Source organism: Microcebus murinus, chromosome 30, assembly GCF_040939455.1.
Source record: "Microcebus murinus isolate Inina chromosome 30, M.murinus_Inina_mat1.0, whole genome shotgun sequence".
NCBI classification, from domain to species: Eukaryota; Metazoa; Chordata; class Mammalia; order Primates; family Cheirogaleidae; genus Microcebus; species Microcebus murinus.
In genome coordinates this window covers 5972599-5996676 of record NC_134133.1, presented here as the reverse complement: position 1 = coordinate 5996676, position 24078 = coordinate 5972599, and the positions used below count along the sequence as shown (strand labels likewise).

At 43.7% G+C, this 24078-nt stretch overlaps 1 protein-coding gene across 4 annotated transcripts in view; it reads right to left on the bottom strand.

The window, feature by feature from the left end:
• Positions 1-17401: 17401 nt before the first annotated feature.
• The window catches only part of CADPS (calcium dependent secretion activator), a 483222-nt gene continuing 476545 nt past the window's right edge, over positions 17402-24078 (bottom strand). For all 4 annotated transcript variants that reach the window (XM_075998810.1, XM_020284645.2, XM_075998809.1 and 1 more), the window contains 2 exons: positions 21606-21710; positions 17402-18272 (listed from right to left, as the gene is read on the bottom strand). In XM_075998810.1, the coding sequence (XP_075854925.1) occupies positions 18093-18272; positions 21606-21710 (285 nt within the window). In that variant the 3' untranslated portion in view covers positions 17402-18092. The remainder of the gene's footprint in view (positions 18273-21605; positions 21711-24078) is intronic.

Genomic DNA, 24078 nt, shown 5'->3' with positions numbered 1-24078 from the left:
GCTGGTCTCAAACTCCTGACCTCAAATGATCCTCTCACCTTGGCCTCCCAGAGTGCTAGGATTATAGGTGTGAGCCACCACGCCCTATGGCCTCCCAGAGTGCTAGGATTATAGGTGTGAGCCACCACGCCCAGCCGCCAGATATTTTATTAACACAGCTGGCTGGCCGAAAGGGGGAATACTCATGGGAACAGATGGACCAGTTCAAACCTTTCACCATGCCTAGAAGAAGAATCAGAAGCTGCAGGTAAAGAAAGTACTAGAAATGAGAAGAAAGATCCTGCTGTATACCACAAACAGAAGAGAAGGTACAAAAAGAAGGACTATTCACCTGCAAGAGCTAGATTTTCTTTTTCTTTTTTCTTTTTTTTTTTTAGACAGAGTCTTGCTCTCTTGCCCAGGCTGGAGTGCAATGGCGTCATCATAGTTCATTGCAGCCTTGAATTTCTGGGCTTAAGCAACCCTCCTGCTTCAGCCTCCAGAGCAGCTGGGACTACAGGCATGCACCACCATGCCTAGCTAATTTTTAAAAAATTTTGTGTAGAGATGGTGTCTCACTATTTTGCCCAGGCTGGTCTTGAACTCCTGGCCTCAAGTGAGTCTCCTACCTCAGCCTTCCAAAACGCTGGGATCATAGGCATCAGCGACTATGCCCAGCAAGAGCTAGAGTTTTGTGCTGAACTTGAGCTCCCCTCCAGCCGAAGACCTGCATGCTTTTGGTTACTGCGTTGATTTCTGCTGAATCTCTCCTGGTGATTAAAAAAATAACAAAATGTTATTATGAAGAATTTTGAACACACACAAAAGACGTACAGAATAATATATAATCCCCCTCATTCAGCCCCAATAAGATCAATCCATGGCTGATCCTGATTCATCCAAATCTCCATCTATTTCCTTCTCATGTTATTCTAAAGCAAGTCCCAGATATAATACTTTGTCATCCATACATTATTTAAGGACCATCGCCTAAAATATACTAATGCCTTAACATCATCAAATAGTGTTCGAATTTCCAATTTTCTTATAAATGTCATAATTAAAACCCTTTGTTTAAATCATGATCCGATAAGGGTCATACATTATCTTTGGTTGTTTATGCCTTTTAAGTCTCTTTCAATTTATAGGTTTCTCTCCATTTCTTCTTTTTATTTCCTTTCAATTTACTTCTTGAAAACAATCAGTTGTTTTTTTTTTTCGTCGTGTGGTTTCCCACGGTCTGCATTTTGCTGACAGCATCCTTGTGGGGTTGGCGATTTTAAAGACTTCCTTCTTACGATGGTACCCTTCTTTCTGCCAGTCCTTCTAGAACATTCCTTTGAGAGTAAATCTTTGCTGTTTAAGCCTGCTGGCCTGTGAACTCCTGAATGCTAGGGGCCTGTGTTGTTCAGCTTTGGTCCCTGCAGTCATACCCGTCACCTGGGCCACAGGTACACTTGGTTTGCTGATGAATCAAACGGCTGCAAGAATGGTGCTCTCTTTGCTTCATATTTCTGAGATGTGCAGCCATGAACTCAGCTTACAGCGTTGCATTTTGCACTGCGTTTTTTTCCCCTCACATGCATGGTTTGTGTCTAAGGACAAGTCTGGCCTCATGTTTATAAATATAGGCCAGGCATGGTGGCTCACACCTGCAATCCTAGCACTCTCGGAGGCCGAGGTGGGAGGATCGCTGAAGGTCGGGAGTTCAAAACCAGCCTGAGCAAGAGCGAGATCCTGTCTCTACTAAAAATAGAAAGAAATTAATTGGCCAACTAAAAATATATAGAAAAAATTACCCGGGCATGCCTGTAGTCCCAGCTACTCAGGAGGCTGAGGCAGGAGGATCGCTTGAGCCCAGGAGTTGGAGGTTGCCGTGAGCTAGGCTGATGCCACGGCACTCTAGCAGCCCAGGCAACAGAGTGAGACTCTGTCTCAAAAAAAAAAAAAAAAAAAATAGACCTTTTCCCCACAATCCTGTCTACAATATACAGCACAAGCCAACATTCTTAGTCACTGATGATAGCTAGCAGGCAGACTGACTTTTCCTTTTCCATGGTTCTTGAATGCATGCTGGTGCTTTTGTTCTCCTTACTAATATTTAAAAAGGAACCTAGTTTTTTAACTGAAGAGAAGGATGCCTTCTCGGTCTGTTCCTTGGATATTGAGAAAATGTTTATTTTATTGTCAGAATAAAGAATTTCTTTTGAGCCTCTTCTCACTCCCACCCACTCCTCCACAGGTTCCTGGGAATGGAAGTGGAGGTGGTATAGAGTGATGAGCAGGAGACGCTTGACATTCTAGAAATAAGAGCTCGCTTGGAGAATGAAAACAGATAAGGCAAGTCAGTCTCTATCCCTTTTTTGTTTTTTTGTTTTTGTTTTTTTTTTAAGAGACAGGGTCTCACTCTGTTGCCCAGGCTGCAGTGCATTGGTATGATCACAGCTTATTCCTGGGATCAAGCGATCCTCCTGCCTTAGCCTCCCGAGTAGCTGGGTCTACAGGCTCACCCTGCCATGCATAGCTAATTCTTTTTAATTTTACTTTTTTTGTAGAGATGGGGGTCTCTCTATGTTGCCCAGACTGGTCTTGAACTCCTGACCTCAAGTGATCGTCCCATCTCGGCCTTGGCATGAGCTATACCTACTGTTAAATTAAATTAGAGCATCTACTTATTTAAGAGAGTTTGGTGTGGTAAGCATTCTTTTTTGATTTATGCTTGTAGGTGAAGTTTTCATGTAAAGAACATAAAGGAGTAAATACATTTTTTTTTTTTTTGAGACAGAGTCTCACTCTGTTGCCCAGGCTAGAGTGAGTGCTGTGGCCTCAACCTAGCTCACAGCAACCTCAAACTCCTGGGCTCAAGCGATCCTCCTGCCTCAGCCTCCCGAGTAGCTGGGACTACAGGCATGCGCCACCATGCCCTGCTAATCTTTTCTATATATTTTTAGTTGTCCAGCTAATTTCTTTCTATTTTTAGTAGAGACAAGGTCTTGCTCTGGCTCAGGCTGGTCTTGAACTCCTAACCTTGCGCCATCCTCCCGCCTCGGCCTCCCAGAGTGCTAGGGTTACAGGCGTGAGCCACCTCTCCCGGCCTGAGCATCTACTTATTTAGCAGAGCTCGGTGTGGTAAGCATTCTCTTTTGATTCATGTATGTAGGTGAAGTTACGTTTTCATGTAGAGAGCACAAAGGAGTAAATAAATTAATACTGACCAACTGTGGGGTTATTATAATAGTATATCAGAGTTTTGTGTTTCCTGAGTTTTTGGATGCAACAGTAATAACTGTTAACACTTGCTGAGTTCAAACAACATAATTTAATATGCAGTGACAATCAAGTGTCCCACCCTAAATCTCTAGGCTGTTTCCCCCAAAGCAGCCACTGTTACTGGTTTCTTACTATGCACTAGGCGCTGTGAGCTTAGTGATCATGAGCAATGACCGCTATTAACATATCCACAATGGGACCCCACAAAGCAGGTGGACTGGTTATTCCCATCTGCGGATGAAGTAGAAAAGGCTGGGTTTGGCTGAAGGGTAGAGTGGACTCTCAGAGCCAGCCAGTTGAGACCCCGGCCCCCTGCTCATAGCCACCATCTCATCCTGCCTACAAACACAAAACTACGATGTAATAATATCCTCACACGACAACCTGTAAACTGCCATTGGTAGAATTGTTTTGGCTAGTTTGATGATTTGACTTTTTTCCAAGAAAGTAACGCCTGTCATCCTAGCATTCTTGGAGGCCCAGGCCGGCATATCGCTCAAGGTCAGGAGTTCAAAACCAGCCTGAGCAAGAGCGAGACCCCGTCTCTACTAAAAATAGAAAGAAATTAATTGGCCAACTAAAAAGATATAGGAAAAAAGCTAGCCGGGCATGGTGGCACGTGCCTGTAGTCCCAGCTACTCGGGAGGCTGAGGCAGGAGTTTGAGGTTGCTGTGAGCGAGGCTGACACCATGGCATTCACTCTAGCCCGGGCAACACAGTGAGACTCTGTGTCAAAAAAAAAAAAAAAAAGTAAAAGTGCACAGACAGCTTCTGTGGTTTGTATATAAAAAAAGGAGAGGATGCTATTCCCATTCGATAGTTAAGGAAATTAGAATCAGAGTCAATGTATAAAGCCCTCACTCCACCACCCGCTGCTATACAATTCATCCGTGTAACAAAAAACCACCTGTACCCTCTAAATCTCTTGGGGAAAAAAAAAAGAGTCAGTAGATAAAGCAAAAGGAGTGAGATGGAGAAGAGAAAGATGAAGAGCTTTGGGAGACGTTCTCAACCTTTCTGGGCTTGTACCACCATGCACACTGCACCGTTAACTCCTTTGGCATCTGGAAAACCCAAGGGCCCCTTCTCAGACAGTGCTTTTACAGGAATAAAATACACAGGATTCCAAAAGATACCAATCATATTAATATATAGCTATCGAAATCTTGAAAAATGTCACGCATGAAGTTCTGACTCCAGGGGGAAGGGGGGGCATGGGCAATATACGTAACCTTAACATTTGTACCCCCGTAATATGCCGAAATAAAAAAAAAATCTTGAAAAATGAATGTGTGATACAGTGATATATATGCTGATTTATTATTTTTTATTTTTTTGAGACAGAGTCTCGCTTTGTTGCCCAGGCTAGAGTGAGTGCCGTGGCGTCAGCCTCGCTCACAGCAACCTCAAACTCCTGGCTCAAGCAATCCTCCTGCCTCAGCCTCCCGAGTAGCTGGGACTACAGGCATACGCCACCATGCCTGGCTAATTTTTTGTATATATATTACTTGGCCAATTAATTTCTTTCTATTTTATAGTAGAGACGGGGTCTCGCTCTTGTTCAGGCTGGTTTCGAACTCCTGACCTCGAGCGATCCGCCTGCCTCGGCCTCCCAGAGAGCTAGGATTACAGGCGTGAGCCACCGTGCCCGGCCTATTTTTTTTTTTTTAATTTAGATTTTTCAAAACTTATTTGAACAGCGTCTCCCTGTTTCCTCCACCCGCCAGCTCCTGTTCTACTCTTCGCTTCTGCGAGTTGGGCTTTTCTAGGTTGCACGTATGTGAGGTCACGTGGTATTTGTTTTTCTAGGCCTGGCTTATTTTACTTGGCATGATGTCCTCCAGGTTCACCCACGTTATTGCAAATGACAGGGTTTCGTTTTTTTAAAAAAAGAGCTGAATAGCATTCCATTTACATATACACCGGTTTTCTTTACCCATTCATGCATTGATGGACACTGAGGTTTATTCCATACCTTCGCTATTGTGAATACTGCTACAATGAACACGGGAGCACTGACATCTCTTTGGTATGCTCTTTTCTTTCCTTCCCTTCTTTCCCTTCCTTCCCTTCCTTCCCTCCTTCCTTTCTTTTTTTGTTTTTTGAGACATAGTCTCACTCCATTGCCCAGGCTAGAGTGCTAGCCTAGCTCACAGCAACCTCAAACTCCTGGGCTCAAGCGATCCTCCTGCCTCAGCCTCCCGAGTAGCTGGGACTACAGGCATGCGCCACCATGCCTGGCTAATTTTTTCTATATATTTTTAGTTGGCCAATTAATTTCTTTCTATTTTTAGTAAAGATGGGGTCTTGCTCTTGCTCAGGCTGGTTTTGAACTCCTGACCTTGAGCGATCCACCTGCCTCGGCCTCCCAGAGTGATAGGGTGACAGGTGTGAGCCACCGCGCCTGGCCTTGTACTCTTCTTTCTTGATGCATTCAGTAAGATCCAGGGGCAGATCTAATAGCTAAGGGAATTTAGAAGTGCCCATGAATGTTGAGCTATTGCAACTATTGAGCTATTGAGCATGATAGGAAAACATCTGTGATTTCTATTGGTGACAAAAATCACAAGTACTGCAAATGCTACTATGGTTTGCTGCCTCCTTCTCCCTCCCCCACCCCCATCCAAGTTCCCCGACCTCCTGAGTTCTAGCCAAACTCTCCAGGTTAAGAAACTCTTCCTGGGCCCTGGTGGCTCACGCCTGTAATCCCAGCACTCTGGGAGACTGAGGCGGGAAGATCGCTCAAGGTCAGGAGTTCAAAACCAGCCTGAGCAAGAGCGACACCACGTCGGGAGGCTGAGGCAGGTGGATCGATTGAGCCCAGGAGTTGGAGGTTGCTGTGAGCTAGGCTGATGCCATCGCACTCTAGCCCGGGCAAAAGAGTGAGACTCTGACTCAAACAAACAAACAAACAAACAAACAAATAAAAACAAACAAAAAAATCTCTTCCTTGGTAAGAAGACCCGAGCGGAGTATAGAGGATGCTACTTCACCTTCCATCCTGCACCTGCTACTAGTATTATACTTGAATTCTTCATTTTTCTTGTCCAGGTGCTGCCTCTACTTTTAACAGAAAATATTATTTAAATGACAATCCTTTAAAGTGTTTTAAATGTGAAAAAGAAGGAAATGCACATGGTTAAAATAATCAAACAACATAAAAGAGTATGCACTGAGAAATAAACCTCCTTCCCATCCAAAGTTTGCCATCTCCATTCCCGGAGGTGACCACTCTTACCGGTTTCTTCTGGATTCTTCTTATGTCAGTCCGTGCTCTTGGCTGTCAGCAGCGGGAAGTGGAAACAGGGAAGGGGTTTGCAGAGCAGCTCAGGGAATCTGCTGAAGGCTGGGGAAACAGGCTCCACCAGGAACCAAGGAACCAGTGAGGGGGCGCCCAGCTGAACACAAGCACAGGACAGCTCCACTTGGGACCCTGCTGCTGCTGGGCCCACCCTCTGGTCACTGGTAGCCTCCGGGCTGTCCCCAGGCCACAGTGACAATCTCGTAATGCTGCCGTGACTTTGGGTCCTTCTCTCAAGAGGCAACGTTCTAAGCTAGAGCATCTAGAATTAGCCACATCCTAGCTGTCAGAGGTGGGGAAAGGGAACATCAATTTTCCATCAATTTCCATGGAATTGGATTCTGGGAAGCCCAAATGGCAAGTGTTCATTGAATCTCTTCAAAAAGGCCGGGCGCGGTGGCTCACGCCTGTAATCCTAGCACTCTGGGAGGCCGAGGTGGGAGGATCGCTCAAGGTCAGGAGTTCGAAACCAGCCTGAGCAAGAGCGAGACCCCGTCTCTACTAAAAAATAGAAAGAAATTAATTGGCCAACATAAAATATATAGAAAAAGTTAGCCGGGCATGGTGGCGCATGCCTGTAGTCCCAGCTACTCGGGAGGCTGAGGCAGGATGATTGCTTGAGCCCAGGAGTTTGAGGTTGCTGTGAGCGAGGCTGACGCCACGGCACTCACTCTAGCCTGGACAACAGAGTGAGACTCTGTCTCAAAAAAACAAACAAACAAACAAACAAAAAAATACATACACAGATAGATTTGCTTATTTTCTTTTAACACAAATGGGAAATTTCTTTAAATGCTAGTCTGGCCCTTGATTTTTTTTTTTTTTTTTTTTGAGACAGAGTCTCGCTTTGTTGTCCAGGCTAGAGTGAGTGCCGTGGCGTCAACCTAGCTCACAGCAACCTCAAACTCCTGGGCTCGAGTGAACCTTCTGCCTCAGCCTCCCGAGTAGCTGGGACTACAGGCATGCGCCACCATGCCCGGCTAATTTTTTTTTATATATATATATCAGTTGGCCAATTAATTTCTTTCTATTTTTAGTAGAGACGGGGTCTCGCTCTTGCTCAGGCTGGTTTTGAACTCCTGACCTTGAGCAATCTGCCCGCCTCGGCCTCCCAAGAGCTAGGATTACAGGCGTGAGCCACAGCGCCCGGCCTGGCCCTTGATTTTTTATCTCAACAATATATCTTGAACATCCTTCAGTGTCAGCCATATATAAATCTACCTTGTTCTTTTTCCTGGCTCCATTGTAGTCTGTTCTGTTGAAGGCTGAAATGTATTTCACTACTCTTTTTTTTTTTTTTTTTTTTTTTAATTTTTTTTGAGACAGAGTCTCACTCTGTTGCCTAGACTACAGTACTGTGGTGTCAGCCTAGCTCACAGCAACCTCAGACTCCTGGACTCAAGCGATCCTCCTGCCTCAGCCTCCCAAGTAGCTGGGACTACAGGCACACACCACCATGCCTGGCTAATTTTTTCTAAATATGTTTAGTAAGCCAATTAATTTCTTTCTATTTTTTTTTTTAGTAGAGATGGGGTCTAGCTCTTGCTCAGGCTGGTTTTGAACTCCTGGCCTTGAGTGATCCTCCCACCTCGGCCTCCCAGAGTGCTAGGATGACAGGCATGAGCCACTGCGCCCGGCCTGCCGACCCCAACTTTATCTATCCTCAACTGATGATGAAAAAGGAGTTGGGTGCCCCAGCTCTCTTGCCACGCTGAAGTGTATGTTCTACTCTGGAACACAGATTTTCTCAGGGATATCAAACTCCATTTACCCACAGCGGCTACCTTCTCTTTCCAATCTTTCCTCACCATTCCTCTATTAGTGTTTCCTAGATCACCTCCCAAGTAAACCTCTTGCACTAGAATTCTCATCTTGGGGTTTGTTTCTAGGGAAACTCAAATTAAGCCAGTGATGAGGAAAAGGAGACATGGGGAAAAAAACTCATGTGTTCGTCAATTCACGCATTTGATATTTATTCACTGATACCTGCGGTCAAAGGAAGGGAAAGGAGAATGTGAACAATTATAGACAAGGGGAACAAATTCCTCTTTTCCAAGGCACCAAAGGAAATGCTAAAAAAAGAAGTGGGTAGCAAGAATACCTTTCTCAACACATTGCTGCTGATCTTGAGCTGTTCTTTTGGGAAGAAGTGGAACAGGCACCGCAAGCAACAAATCCAGCTTCTTAAGGGGTAGTGATTTGGCTGTATCTGTGATCTGTTGGAAGCCTGAAATCAACATGTTAAAAAAATCAACATGTGGCAGGCTCGTAAGAGCTTGAGATATTAAGAATAAAATATTTGCTGACATTCACTGAGCACTTAGCATGTGTATCTTTTTTTTTTTTTTAGCACTTTGCACATAGATTACATTTAATCTTGATGATAATCCAATGAGTTTATGACAATAGGCAATAATACTAAGGGCATTATTATGATTATTTATATCTTACAGATGGGAAAACTAAGGCCTAGGGAAATGAAGGAATTTTTCTCGAGGTCACAGGGCTCATGACTGCCACTGATCATCTGAAATCTGTATCAAGGTTAGCCTGACTCCAGAATCTAAGCTCTTTAAAAAAACTTATTTATTTTTTGAGACAGCGTCTTACTTTGTTTCCTGGGCTAGAGTGCAGTGGCTTCATCCTAGCTCACTACAACCTCAATCTCAGGCTCAAGGGGGCCTTCCAAGTGGCTGGGACTACAGGTGCATGCCACCATGCCTGGCTAATCTTTTTTTTTTTCCAATTATTTTGTAGAGACAGCATCTCACCATTCCCCAGGCTGGTCTCCAACTCCTGGCCTCAAGTCATTCCTCCCAGCCTTGGCCTTCCAATGTGCTAGGATTATAGGCGTGAGCCACTGAACCCAGCCCGGAACCTATGCCCTTAGCCTCTTCTGTCTGTTCACTCCTGCTATACCAGTCACCCAGTGGTCTATAAATCCCGCAGTTCCTTGCTTTCATCTTTACTTCAATATTAAATAGAGTGGTTTGAGCCCTTGTCCTTTGTAATCACAGGATCCAGGCCCCTGCCCATCTCAAGAATCCTCTCTCTCTAATTCATTGAGAGTCAAGGGAATGAGCACTCATTGCATGTCCACTGCTGAGTCACCCCTCGTTCTGCCTCTGCCTTCAGTTCACCTCGTGGAAGATTCTACCTACCCTGGGACAGGTTCCTCCTGTTGCCTGCATTCCAAGAATACTAACCCAAGACTGTGTTAGATTGTGGAGGTTTGGTAATGACAATGGGTAGATGCCACGGGACTTTGTTTCTTTATTGTAGCAGGATGCATCCCAGTTTTAGAGATCTTAAAAGTGAAAAAAAGATTTTTAGAATCGATGATATATAAGCATTGATCTGCCTTAAAGCTGGAGAAGAAATGAATTTTGTGTGCTATTGCTGTGCCCATTTCCTTGACTTGGGCATCATTAGTCTACCTTCATCTCTCCAAAATCATTTTCTCGGAACTACTCAAGAACTCCGAGTTTTGGAGAGAAAGACATCTCCTTATCCTGCCAGAAATCACTTCATAGGAGTTCAACTTTGAACATCACAAAACTAGATATTGTCATTTAATTAAAGCTCTGAAGAGTTCAACTTTTCCAAATACATTGCGATGTCAATATCCTCCATATGCTCTGGAATTTTTAGCCTATAATCTTGAGGTTTGATTTTTTTTTTAAAGAATTCTTTTTATTCAAAATTAAGATAATTGAACCAAAAAAAAATACTGTGGAGGAAGTTATTATGCTCAAAACTCCATTCTATTCCAGGAGGTGCTGGGGGAGACAGTGAGGTACATAGTTTGGCGATCTTGTTTAGAACAATTTAGTGCCATTAGAATTTGAAACTTAGCCATAGCTTCCACCCAAACTGCACTTTTCTTTGCACCAAACGCCACCAGTATTTGTTTCTTCTGTTGCTTTTAATTTTCTTTTAAATACCTTCCAACATTTCCGACGCTTTCTCTGCAATTTGTACTATCTTCAATCACATGTTTCCTGCATTAAGCAAAGCCATGTTTATTCTTTGCAATTGTATTCGCCACCCAGGAAACAAGCCAACTTGCTTTTCTGATGGACAGAGGGAAATATGCCAACATAACCATGTTTACAATTCTTCTTGGCCATCCCCCCATCAATTCTTAGCAAATACGAAAAAAAAATTTGTGTACTTTTGGCTTGTTGTCGCTTTTGCATTCCTCTTATTTTGTAGTTGTGTACACTAGTTGTAATCGTTTTATCCCTCTGTTAGCTGGTGTCTGTGATTAATTTGTTGCTCGGTGTTTCTCTTTGACCTTCGTCGTGCTGTCAGGGTAGAGAACTTTGGTAGCAGATTGTACCAGCGTCGGCCCTTTTCTCTTGTTTTGCTTAGTTACGACAAATGCAGATTTACAACTTTAGATGAAATGCATGGTTTCATAAGAAGGAAAGCAGATGATAATCTCAGTATTTAGATGAAGCAAGACAACCTTAAATAAAAAGATGAATATTGATTTCTAAAAATTTGTTTACCAAGAATTGCAGAATTGAGCCTGATTTGATTTCATTTCAGATTTGTTCATCATGGGTCTGACGGAATCTGGCCACAAAGAACACACTTATTTTGGAGTTTGAAATGTAAGTGAAATGAACTTAATTAAGTTTTGTGCCTAAGCAATAATGATACAACTCTTGTTGTTTGATTTTCTGAAATTTTTGTAGAAACCCAAATCTACGATGGCGTGACTGTTCATGCCTGCGTTGGAAATTCAGGTCATGGTAGCGGGGAGGTGGATGGATATCTTGTCTAAAGCTGTCGTGATTCTCTACCTTCTTTTGTAATTCTTTCTTTATAGACAGAATGCATTGCAGTAAATTTAGTTTCTGCTTTCTTGGTCATGATCAAAATTGGGCACGCCTTTCTGGTGTTCACCTACTTAATCAAACCAACATTTATTGAGTGCCTACTACATCCCGGGCATCAGAATGTCATGCAGAAATGGATATGCAGTCCCTGACCCCAAGGAGTTGGCAGTAGTCTAGCAGGGAGACAGACACATCAACAGATAACTGTAACAGAGTGCTGCTGGAGGGTGGTGTTTGGATTTGGGGTGTTTCAGAAATTCTCCAGTCACACATTTTCCAACAGTCTTTTGGGTCACTCCTACAGATGGCTCATTTCCTGCATTATGTTTTGATCCATCTTAAATTTCATCCTGGGTTTTCAGTTTACCTTATTTTGCTCCTGTTTCTTCTTTGACCAGAAAAATCTCCTTAAATACATCACACTCGTTCCCAGAGTCATCACACCCACCACCAAAGTGCTGTGCTGCATGGGATCTATATGGAAAGTGTATATGTGCAGAGGTACCCATGACCCTACACCGATAAATGGAAAATGTGGTTTGCCAAATAGTAGGCTCAAGACGATTCCCATTTGTGTGTGTGTGTGTATATATATATATAAAATCTCCAATATACTGGTATATGAATTGAACATATTTGGAAGACTATATGCCCATCTGTTAGCAATGGCTACTTTGGGGAAATGGGTGTTGGGTGGCGGTGGGGGGGGGGAAGAGGCTTGAACGTTTTGTTTCATGTAATTCTGTTCTATTTGATTTTTTTAACTTAAAAAATTTAAATGTTTTGAAAAAACTAAAAATAGTAGTGAGCTCTTGCCTATGCAGACCAGCAGACCCAAACGAAATGAAACTAAATGTCCTCCTTTGACACCTCCATCTACCCTTCCCATCGTAACCTCTCCCAACCCTTTGCATAAATTTCCTCCATGAAGTAGGCTCCCCTGAACACTGAGCATGTCCACTAATGTCTTAAATTAACATGTATTTGTTGACTGTTTACTGTGTATTAACGTGTACTGAGAGTTCACTACGTGTTGGCCTGTATTTGTTGAGTGATTACTATGTGCGTTGGAAATCCATTGGAGAAGAGAGCAGTTTCTCGTCTCTGTAGAGTTCCGGCCAAGGGGCACATCCCCCCGGCCAGCCCCTGCTTTTGTGCACGTCCTTTCCTGTCCTCTCCGTGTGCTCTTCAAGACCTGTGACCTCCAGGAAGCCTTCCTTTCCTTCTCTCTCCTCTGAATCTTCTAATATTTAGTCAATAGGCATCTTTGGAAGATACATACTGCCTACCAGGGGTCCTCAAACTTTGTAAACAGGGGGCCAGTCCACTGTCCCTCAGACCGTTGGAGAGTGTGCACTGTGGGCCCGGGACGAGTCGGCTGCTAAGCAGGACAGGCAGCGGCGGCAAAGACACCTGGCGGGCCGGATGAATGTTCTCAGCGGGCCGCATGTGGCCCGTGGGCTGTAGTTTGAGGACGCCTGGCCTAGACTAAAGGTTCCAAGAGAAGAGCAGCCAGATCATCTCCATCCTTGCACTTGCAGCCTTGATTCCCTAGTCACGTTGGAGTGCGGTGCACTGGGGATAGAGTGGGAGAGAGAGATACGAAACTGGTACAAGGTGTACGACCCACTCGTGAACAGTGTGAAAATGAAGTAGAGTGTTATGCGGATATATACTACCGTGTTTCTCTGAAAATAAGACCTACCCATAAAATAAGCCCTGGTGGGATTTCTAAGCATTTGTGCAATAGAAGCCCTACCCCGAAAATAAGCCCTAGTGGTGGGCGTGGCTACGAAAATAAGCCCTAGTGATGGGTGTGGATATGAAAATAAGCTCTAGTGATGGGCGTGGCTATGAAAATCAGCCCTAGTGATGGGTGTGGCTATGAAAATAAGCCCTAGTGCTGGGTGTGGCTATGAAAATCAGCCCTAGTGATGGGCATGGCTATGAAAATAAGCCCTAGTGATGGGCGTGGCTATGAAAATAAGCCCTAGTGACGGGCGTGGCTGCGCAGCGCATCTGCACAACCCATGCATTTCATCGCAGAGCCATAAAGAACACGAGCAGCCCTTCTCATCTGCCCCATGAGAGCTCTAGTGCTCCACATGAGAGATCGGGGCCAGTGGTTCTAAAGGACATAGAGTCGAAAGAAATTCAGGATGGGATTCGGGGTTTGGAGAGTGATGATGATGTTCCAGAAGAAGACGACTTCACTCTATTTGAATCAATGTAGATGGTTGTACTGTACTTAAAAGAAAATAACACATCCCCAGAAAATAAGCCCTAGGGTGTCTTCTTGAGGAAAAATAAATATAAGACCCTGTCTTATTTTCGGGGAAACACGGTAAGGAAATGATTGCTGAACTGAGGGTGGGGTTTGGAAAGCCTTCCTTGGCGAACTCCAATTTAGCCTGGATTTGAAGAGTGAGATGAGGCAGTTCAGAGGAGGGGCCCAGGTGCCGGGGGGGGGGGGGGGGAACAGCATGGTGCGGAGCAGGAAGCGTCGTGCACAAACCCTGCGTGTAAGAGGAGTAGGGTCAACAGGAGAGGCCGGAAAGGTAGACGAGGGCCAGATCGTACATGTCTTGGGATGCCACGTTAAGGAGTTTTGGCTTCATCGTAAGAGAAATGCGGGCAATCGGATGCTTTTCATCAAGGAGGAGCAAGATCACACTTGACTTTTAGAAAGGTCTTGCTGGCTGATGAGAGGGAGAGGATTGGAGAGAGTCCCGGTGTTCCTAGCACAGAGCCTGATCAGTACGTACTCAACCATTTGTGGACTGGTAATACAGTGAATGCTTTTTTGTCAGGTTAACATTTTCCTTGACAACTCCTCCATCCATCTGCCACTTTCTCCTATGGCCTCTTCCCTATCAGTCTTCAAAGAGCTCTACAATTTTCCTCTTTTTTCTAAAAAAAGGGACAAAGACTTACACACATGCACTTCACTAAAGAGGCTCTCCAAACGGCCGACACATACGTGCTAAAAAGCAATCAACTCCGTTTTTGTAATTAGCGAACTGTAATGACAAACCACCGCACCACTTACCAGAATGTCGAAAATGAGGGTGACCATACCTGTTTTCAAGGATGTAGAAGAACGGGGACTTTGATTCGCTGCTGGTGACAGTATAGCTCTGTGTGCCGTCCATCCGTGGAAAACTGGCAGCGTCTTCTAAAAATAAACATGCCTTTCCCCTATGACCCAGCAATTGCACCAAAAGATAAATACAAGGAAATTCATGGCAGTATGAATTTGCTCCTAATAGCCCAGTATGGGAAACAGCATTTTAACGTGGATATGTCAATTGCGGTGTATTTATACATTGGAATACTATGCAGCAGTGAAAAGAAATGAACCACAGCTACACCAACAATATAATGTAGAGCCAAAGAATCCAGGCATGAAGGAACATGCACTATGATCGTAATTACACACAAGTTGAAAACAGGCAAGGTAATCTATGCTATTAGACATCAGGATAGTGGTTTCCTTTGGTAAGTAAGGAAGAGGGTAGAGATTGAAATTGGGCAAGGACATGGGGTATGTCCAGGATCTTCAGTATGTTCTGTTTCTTTAAAAAAATTTATTTAAAAATTTTTTAAATTTCAAAATATTACGGAGGTACAAATGTTTTGGGGTGTTCCAGTTCTGGATTGAGTAGTCGTTCCATGAGTGTGTTCACTCATGTTCATGAGTGAATCACTGAGTTGTATGCTTAGAATCTGTGCACTCTTCTGTGTGTATATTATAATTAAAAAAAAACTAAACAGAAAAAAAAAAAAAGCAAGCTCAAGATACCATTCCAAAGAAATAAAAAAAGAAAGCTCAAGATACCAAAGCTGTCTCCTCAGCTTTGAGTCCGTGGTAAGATTAACCCAAGGCCAGCTCTAACCGGGGATAACTTGGTTGGTATTTTCTCTCTGACCTTTTCTGACCTCATTTCCTTCCCCAAGGCCCTTTTCCCGGGGTTGTCCCATTGGGGGATGATATTTAACAGGGTCCTCAGTGCTAAGTGGTGGTGAATTCCCCTTGTCAAGGATTTTTTTTTTCTTTTTTCAAGTTTGGTTTTAGAGGCCCAGTCTTTTCTGGCTTGGTTCTCTTTATGACTTTTGAATCACGCCATTTGGTGAACTATCTAATCCAGGGGTCCTCAAACGTCTTAAACAAGGGGCCAGTGCATTGTCCCTTAGACCGTTGGAGAGTGCGCACTGTGGGCCCGGGACCAGTCGGCTGCTAAGCAGGACAGGCAGCGGCGGCAAAGACACCCTGCGGGCTGGATAAATGGCCTAGGCGGGCCGCATGTGGCCCGCGGGCCGTAGTTTGAGGACGCCTGATCTAATCCATTCACTTAGCTTTCCTCCAGGGCTTCTGAACATTTTCCTCTTTTTCCCAACTCCTATACACTGGGCAGATGCTCCCTCTTTGCACATTTTAAAAACAATGTCTGTAATTGTCACAAGAAATATGATTTAGTTTTGCAACTCAAAATATAATAAAATTTTAAAAAATTTTTTTAGAATATTTAAAACAATTTAAAAATTGTTTAAAAATCTTGACTTCGTCACTGTGACTTAACTATCTGCCCCTGGGCAATTTTTTTTTTTTTTTTTCACATCTGAAGGATATATCCCCATCATTTATATTACCAGCTTTATGCTGTTGTCTCTGGATTAATGCTTCTGCACAGAGTTGTATAACCACTGGGCAAGTTTGCTTAACCTTTTTGAGCTGAATTTCCTCATCTATAACGAGGATAACAAGAGTACTCTCTTTTATGGTAGTTGTGAGATTTAAATGAGATTTAAATGAGATATATGCAGAATGCCTGGCACAGAATAGTTGCTCAATAAATGGGAACCCACTTAGGGCCGGAAGTATTATTGATTTGCACCTCAAAGACTTAACAGACGGGGATGTCCTGTCTAGAGGGGTTGTTTTTGCAGGGAACTACTGGTGACCATCCTCACCTGGACCTATTGGCAAAGTGGCCGGTTCCTTAAAACCTCAGTCAGCCCCAAGGAAAGATCAGCCTGGTTTAGTGACAGATCCAGCCAAGGCCACCAAATGTTAGATTTCCTTCAAACTTGGGTGACTGTATTGTTGACAGGGCCAGAAGAGCGAGAAGAGCACCAGAATCTTGTAGAATGCTTTAACAAATATATAAGAATCATATATAATTGGCACACACTTTGTTTGAATGCAAACACTGCTGTTAAAGTGGTGCTTAAAAACAGTTTGTTGGCCTCCTCTTCATACAGGAGAAACATTCCTCTCGTTTACACTACTCACTTGCTTAGCAAACCCTTATTTATCCTATAATGCGAGCGTAATCTGCCCAACATGTCCAAATGCCCACGGATTCTGAGTTAGTGGAGTCTGAATTAGCGGAATTGTAGGCAGTCTCTGGGGGGGGGGGGAGCCACGAGCGTTTGAAGACGACCCACTTCCAACGGTTTTCAAGAACACGCTAAGAAAACCGCCCCTTCCCTGCCCTTTCCCATGCTCGCTGCTGCTTGTGTTTCGGTTCTGGCTTTCGAAGGCGACAGGGAGGAAGACAGACTCAGGCTTGTATTCTTAGGACATTGGAATAGTTATTTATTGAGAAGCCACAGTGTCCCACACTTTCATAACTGTAGGCTTTATATAAGGCAAAAGCAAGATGGATCCACTACGTACACAGAAAGAGATAGCTCTGCAGCGAACCCCACTGGCCGTGCAGTTACAGGTCAAAATGCAATGTACATGACGGGTATAAAAAACAGCATGGAACAAAATAATTTAAATTATGGTTACAGTCTACTGAAGGAAATATCCATATCTTATTATAAACACGTTTTTAGTCTAGGGGTTGTACAATTTAAATATTCGGATTTATTTATTTATTTATTTATTTTTTACATACAGTCATCGAAACATAAAAGCAAAACGTAACATTGAATAGGATAAACTTTTGACAGAAGACGGTTGTTTCTGAACTGTGCTTGATGTTAAGTCATGATAGGCTTGCCCCCTGGCCGTGGCAATTAAGTTAATTAATCCATTGGTATGTAGCCATCCCTTTTTTTTTTTTTTTTTTTTTTTGCCAACTATAGGAATAAGTGAAAGGATGGGGTTGACAAGGACACAAAGGGGTCATTTTTTTTTTAGTTGTAGGGGAACAGAAGGAATGGAAAGTTGGTGGTTGGAGACTTGCCTTTTGTCTTCCAAAAAAAAAAAAAAAAAAAAACAAAGCAGATCTATGTGTTTTAATTAAATTATCTACGTACTCGTTTAAACAACTGGCATCCGCGCACGCAAAACAAAGGAGTGGAAGTACTCGGCGTGTTCGTCCTCACGTTCATTTACCATCCGTGCACACTCGGTACACGAGTGAAGCATCATTTGTCCTGGCCGAGGGCAGGGGACACGCCTAGCGGCTGGACTGTGTAATCTCCATGAACGGTGTTTAAAGGATGGTGCTCCACATCGCTTGTGAACACACAGACACGGAAATCGGGAAATCAGTGGGTCTGAAGGTCGTTTGCTAATCTCGGTACCACCACGCAGCTAAAATGGCAACTGTGTTGGTAAACATCTCATGGGCGTGGTTGTTGACAGAAAAGTTCCCTAATGGGGTTAAACTAACAGACTAAGGACATGCACTGATTAGGGGACTCCACCCCTCCCCCAGCGGACTGGAGGACCCAGCGGTCTAGTCGTCTTCTTCATCCTCCTCGTCGCTGTCCTTCATGCTGATGCCCTGCAGGCCCCCGCCTTCGCTCACTGACGCCGTGGCTTCCTCCACAGTGAGGCGGTTCCGGATGGTTTCGTAGGTCTTGCTGTTCAAGGTGGAGTCCAGGACCCCTTGCAACCGGAAATCTCTATAGGTTTTCTAAAGAGGAGGGGAAAAAACAAAACAAAACAAAACAGAAAGGCAATGATAAGGGAGATCCCGTCTCCACGGTGGGGAGGGGCAGGACGTAAAGCAGGTGCGGGCGGCGTGAGCGCATGGGCCTTTAGCTAACGTCCCCGCATTACGCACTGTCAAAGGAGAAAAGCCACTGCGCCCTGGTCTCACCCTCGGTGAAAACGGACATGTCGCTGAACGACAGAGAATAAGAAGACGTTGTGACGGGATCAACTATGTTCGGTGAGACAAAGCAGAGAACATAAGCTCGTGTTTGTTCAGCTCCATAAAAGGACATAGTGCATCATTGTTTCGGCTCCTTTTTGTGGTCTGGTTCTTTCTCTTTGGGCTAGTGTAATATACGACAACAGGCCGTGGAAGGGGCTATAAACATGCACATAACGGATCAAGTGACCACGGCATTCTGTGATTTCTGCTGCAGCCTGGTCTTTAGCATTTTCGAGCACGAGCTGCACTGATTTCCCACTGTCTCAGCTCACAAGACAGACGTATGTATGTTGGTATACGAAACCTACCACGGGCAGCAATGATCACGGGGAAGAGGGAGTGCTAATGCCTCTTCGACTTATGTCTCAGGCATCTGACTCATTTCTTGTCTCCTTGGGAAAGAACTGGATCTATTCCGTTTCACAACTTCCATGGTCTGGGGAAGAAACTTGGCTCTTTTTCAAGAACAATGGTTTGGTATTACCATACCACAAAGTTCTTTCTTTGTTGCTCCAGGCAGTTTCTCTCGGATTTCCTTAGGTATCTCAAGGACTGTTTTTCTAGAAATCCCTTCGTGTTAATTGAACATGACCAGAAGCATCTGGCTGTTGTCTACTTCATAATCTTTTTTTTTTTGTAAAGGTCTCTGTCTAACTACAACTCTCTTCGTCACACTGCATATCATTTCATCTACTCATTCTGCTGTTTGTTTCTCCTATTGATATGGAAAACTTGCTAACGGGGCAAGAGAAGGGAGGGTAGCATGCCTCAAAGCCGCTCCCATCATTATTTCTGTTTCTCATAGCAGTCTTAACGACCATAATGTCATCTCCTCTTGAAGGTCACATGTTGTAATGACATGTGAATACAGTTTGGCTTGGTGACGTTCAATAACTTAAAAGTAACCTGGTTTAGACGCTGAATTATAAGGTCATCCTAAATCATGCTTGCAGCTGCAAGGCTTGCTGATGAGAAGCAAGCTAGGGTGCCACCTGAACGGGGTCTTCTCCCAGACAGGGAAGGGGAGCAGACTGAGTAAATGCCAGGCATAGCGTGGACAAGATATCTAGATGACTAACTTGAATTTTGTACTTTCAGCCAGTCGTTCTGTTGCCACTTAGAATAACATGATTGTTCCCAGAGTGTGATGGGGAAAGGAAGACAAAAAAAAAAACCCTCCTAAACTAAAGGAGTAGCCTCTCCTTTGTTCAAATTCCAGAGCAGGGTGCACCCCAACTAGACTCTCCATGCCTAAGGGCAGGAACCATACCCAGTCATTCTTTTTTTTTTTTTCTTTTTTTCCCTTTTTTTTTGGCCAAATACTCAATGCCAAGTTCTTGAGCATACCCAGTCATTCTTGAGTCCTCCAGCTGGTATAACACAAGTAGTGGCTCACCTAATGTTTATCCAATGCTGGATGAATGAACAAAGGCTTGCTGAATAATGAGTGAATGGATGAATAAATGGAGTGGCTGCCGATGTGGGAAGGAAAAAGCCAATTATCCCTGGAAATTTGCCTGGGAGAAGGAGACCTCTGGGTTTTGCGCTAGGTAGAGAGGTGATGGGTTCTGCTTCATAGCTCTGAGTTGTGAGGTTAGCTAAGCTGGGCCCACTTTTGGCGAAAATGAACGGGTTCCTTTGGCAGTGACATTTCTGTGTCCCTTCTCTGCGGCCCACGTCTGCGTTTGTTTGCTTTTTGTTGTTGTTTATTTTTTGGCAGAAGGCTAAAATTAAACCTCCTCTCTGACTTACATTTTTTTTTCTTAATGAAATATTGCTAACTCCCAAACATAGATCTGGAAATAACATCAATGGGAAGGTAATTTTAAAATATTCAAATGATGTCTTCTTTTCCTATCTACCCAGTAAAGGTCTCAAACAATAGATTTCCTCCCCAAAGCATATATATATATATATATATATATATATATATATATTCTTTTTTTTACCCAGAAAATGGAATTCAAGGGGTCAGGCAATGACTAGTGAGCTTGCCTTAAGGAACTGAAGTAAAAAATAAGAAAATTAGGCTGGGTTCATAGTCTGAGTGCATACATTTCTTTTTTAAGAGCTGCCGTACGCTGCTGGGTAGATGCTTTGTGAGATCAAATGCACATGATAATAATTCTCCTTAATTACACACAATGGAACAGTAATTGGTTTTAAGTCAGCACTAGGATAGAAGAGCACCTTCAGCGAAATGGTGCTAATCCAAGAGAGACTAAGAAATGGGGTGGGGGCTGGGGGTGGGGGTGGGGGAGACTTTTGGCAAACTATTGCGAAATAGAAATTTAGCGCCGTTCATTGTTAATATATTTTAAAGGAGACTTTGTGGTTTGAGGGTTTTGCATACGAACGTTTTAAAACCCTCTATGGTGAAGCATCAAATGGAAACTGAAATGATCAAAAACGTATTTACCCCCTTCTGTGATCTTATTATTTCATGTAAACCACTGAGATTTCACGCTGAAATAATTATCATTAGTCCAAGGCACACACACAAGAACAGGGGGAAGAAAGCTACTTCCAGGGCATGTTGTCTCACCTTTGTGATCTTTTACATTTGATTGTATACACGCATTATAAGAGAAACTACTTCAATTAACGATGAGAACAATATTGATTTGCATTCTGTTAATGATCCCAGGACATATTTAGAAATAGCTGGGGGTAAATATTTCTATTAAATTAATTGTGGCAAAATTTTATTTAATTAAACCATAAATGAAATTGGTAATTGATGTGATTAGCATAATGGTGCCCAAAGCCAGCTTTTGACAGTCTAAGGCAAAGGGTCCGATGGACTCTAGCATTTTTGCATGGCAGATACGTAAAGTGTTTTCCCTATCTTAACAACGCTATCAAATTCCTTTTTATTAAATTTTGCCTTGATGTCTGAGTAATAAATTATGCATTGCAAAGCAATTTCATAGGTTTTTCTTGCATGAGATACTGTTTTTTTTAGAAGTGATCCTGTTTTGTATGTAAACTAATATTCTTTGTGTCAAGGAGGCTCAGCAGCTTGCGGATGGAATGTAATTCAGTAAGCTATTTGCAAAGGAGGATAATCATTTTTTTTTTTTCTTTTACCTTTACCATCCTAATTAGTGTTTTCAACTGATAAATGTGAAGCTGTAAGTCCATCCGGTCCGTCAACCAGGTACAGATCACGTTCATGGAGCTGTTGTACCATTGCTGAAAAAAGAGACAAAAGTTCTCCAGCCAACACATCATGGAGCATTTATAAGGCAAAGAGGGGATCAGGCCACGTGTGAGTACCTCACTCTGTTCCGGGAGGAAACAAAACGGTTAAAGAGAATTTGAGAGCACAGAGATAACGAACATGAATTGGCCCCAAATCACATGGTACTAGATCAATCGAAGAGAGATCAGTTTGGACTTTGAATCTGGCATGGAACACTTCCACTATAGACATTTCATGTACAGTCAATTCATACAGAACATCTTTTTGCTTCTTCCGATTCTCTTTTTTATTGGTTAATTTCACTCAGTTGCTTATTTCCTAATGCCATTGTCTCTGCTGCCCAGAGGCATGAGGGCTTCTCCCCTCTGAACTGATCGACATTGCTTGCCACTTACCTTTTTGAAAAACTCCAAACCTGGTCCGCTAAGTTACAGCTCTGGGAGTCAGGCTGAGAGCACACCTCAGGAATTTAGGGGGAAATTTACCTTCCTGGATCTGGTTTGGGGAGTTTCCTGATCAAGACAATGAATGAGGTTTTCTCTTTAAGGGCCAAACCGTACTCTGGGCAGCTCATGTGCCCTTCTATTGGCTCTGCAATCTGTTTTAATCTTAACACCAAAAAATTATGGAAGATGAGAGAGAGAAAGAAAAAAAAAAACCATCTACAAATGAGCTCATTTCAAGCTGTTGAAATCATACTTCCCCTTAAGGGGGTTAAATTTTGCTTCTTGTCTGTGAAAAATGCTTGAAGCTGTGTCACTTTAGACTGTCACCCCTGTGGTGCAGGAAGTCTCTGGTGCAGTGTAATTTTGCAGTACTGCTCATATATTCATAAATCTCACTCAGAGACATATGAACAGTGTTATGAAGTGTCAAGATGGAAAAAAAAAATCTAATCTTTTAAACTTCACCAGGTTTCGTTACGCCCCGCCGCTTATACCAAACAATTTACAAATAAAATGGAAAAGGTGTGGATGGACCTCTGTATTTATTTACGGGGCATCTATAGGAACTGTGCACGGAAAAGATGCAGAAAAGAAAGAGTGGTTAGAGGACCGAGATGAGGCACGCTCCCGTGCTAACCGCTAACACGCACACACGTGCACGCACACACACACACCGCACACCAGTGGGGACTCGAAAAGCATAAATAAAAACATGTTTCCGATTGGTAACTCCACCCTTTCTCACCTAAAGATCATCCAAAATCAGTTTATGCCTAACACTCACAGTTTTTCCGAAGCCTTGTTTCTGACTTAATTTCTTTAAAAAAAAAAAAAATTAATTTAGGTTCTTTTTTTTTTTTTTTTTTTTTACTTGCAAGGTAGAACTGCCAAGTTTCACCTTGCAAGAAGCGGCACAGTCTCAGCCATGGCGCGCAGAGAGAAGCCCTCCTTGCGATCTTCCCTTTCGAGGCTCCTTGCTCACCAGAGCCAACGTGGCTCTCCTTGGAGCCCAGCCCCGCGGGGACCACGCCACCCCAATCGAGGCAGCAGCGCCGCAGCCTCGCAGCCAACTTCTGCTCTTTTAAAGATCATGGAGGCGAAACTGTCAGTTTCAGGAACCTTCTGTCCCTCCCCAGGGAGCAGGCGGGGTGGGGGGTGGGGAATTTTTTCTCGAGATTTGCAGTTCACTCCACGGAAGGAGGGTGTGCGCTGGGGTCAAACTGCTTCAGGCATGGACAGGTTTTCCCCTCCAGGGATGAGAACATTTTACTGGAACTTTTTTTTTTTTTTTTTTTGGTAGTATTTGTTGGAGGTGTGTGTGTGTGGGGGTTGTCTTTGGCACCTCCTGCCTTGGGATACTGGAGCGTTGGCTGTCACCGCATCTGGGTTTGTTCAGAAGGGGTCCTGGAGCAGGAGCATCGCCGGGTCACCGGTGTTTCTGCAGCCCCAACTTCCTCCCCGTGCTCATGCCAGGCCTCACACTCCTCGTTCTCTGGCTGTAACCAACATGTCATCTGGGGACTCAGAAAATCTATCTCGAGAGCCACGATCGATCATCTCCTGTGATATCCCCAGCCTCCTGGGGTTGGAGGGTGGCTTTCAAGAAAACCCCAGTGACCTCCTGGCCCAAGCGACAAGCTCGGGGCCTCAGGATGGGTACATCTTGGGGACACAAAAGAGGAGTGTGGCACTCTGGCTTCTAGACAGAGGTGGCATTTTGCTTTGGCTGTGACAACAGGCAAACCGGCGCTGGCTTCTATCACTGCCAGCAAGCCTTGTGCGGCATGCCTTTTTCTCTTTGCTGAGAGACGTGCCACCTTTTAGGCAAAAAATAAAATAAAATAAAATAACGCACCCCCCGCCCTCCCCTCCATTTCATGTAAGCAGTTCCCACTCTTGTAAATAGCTTTTG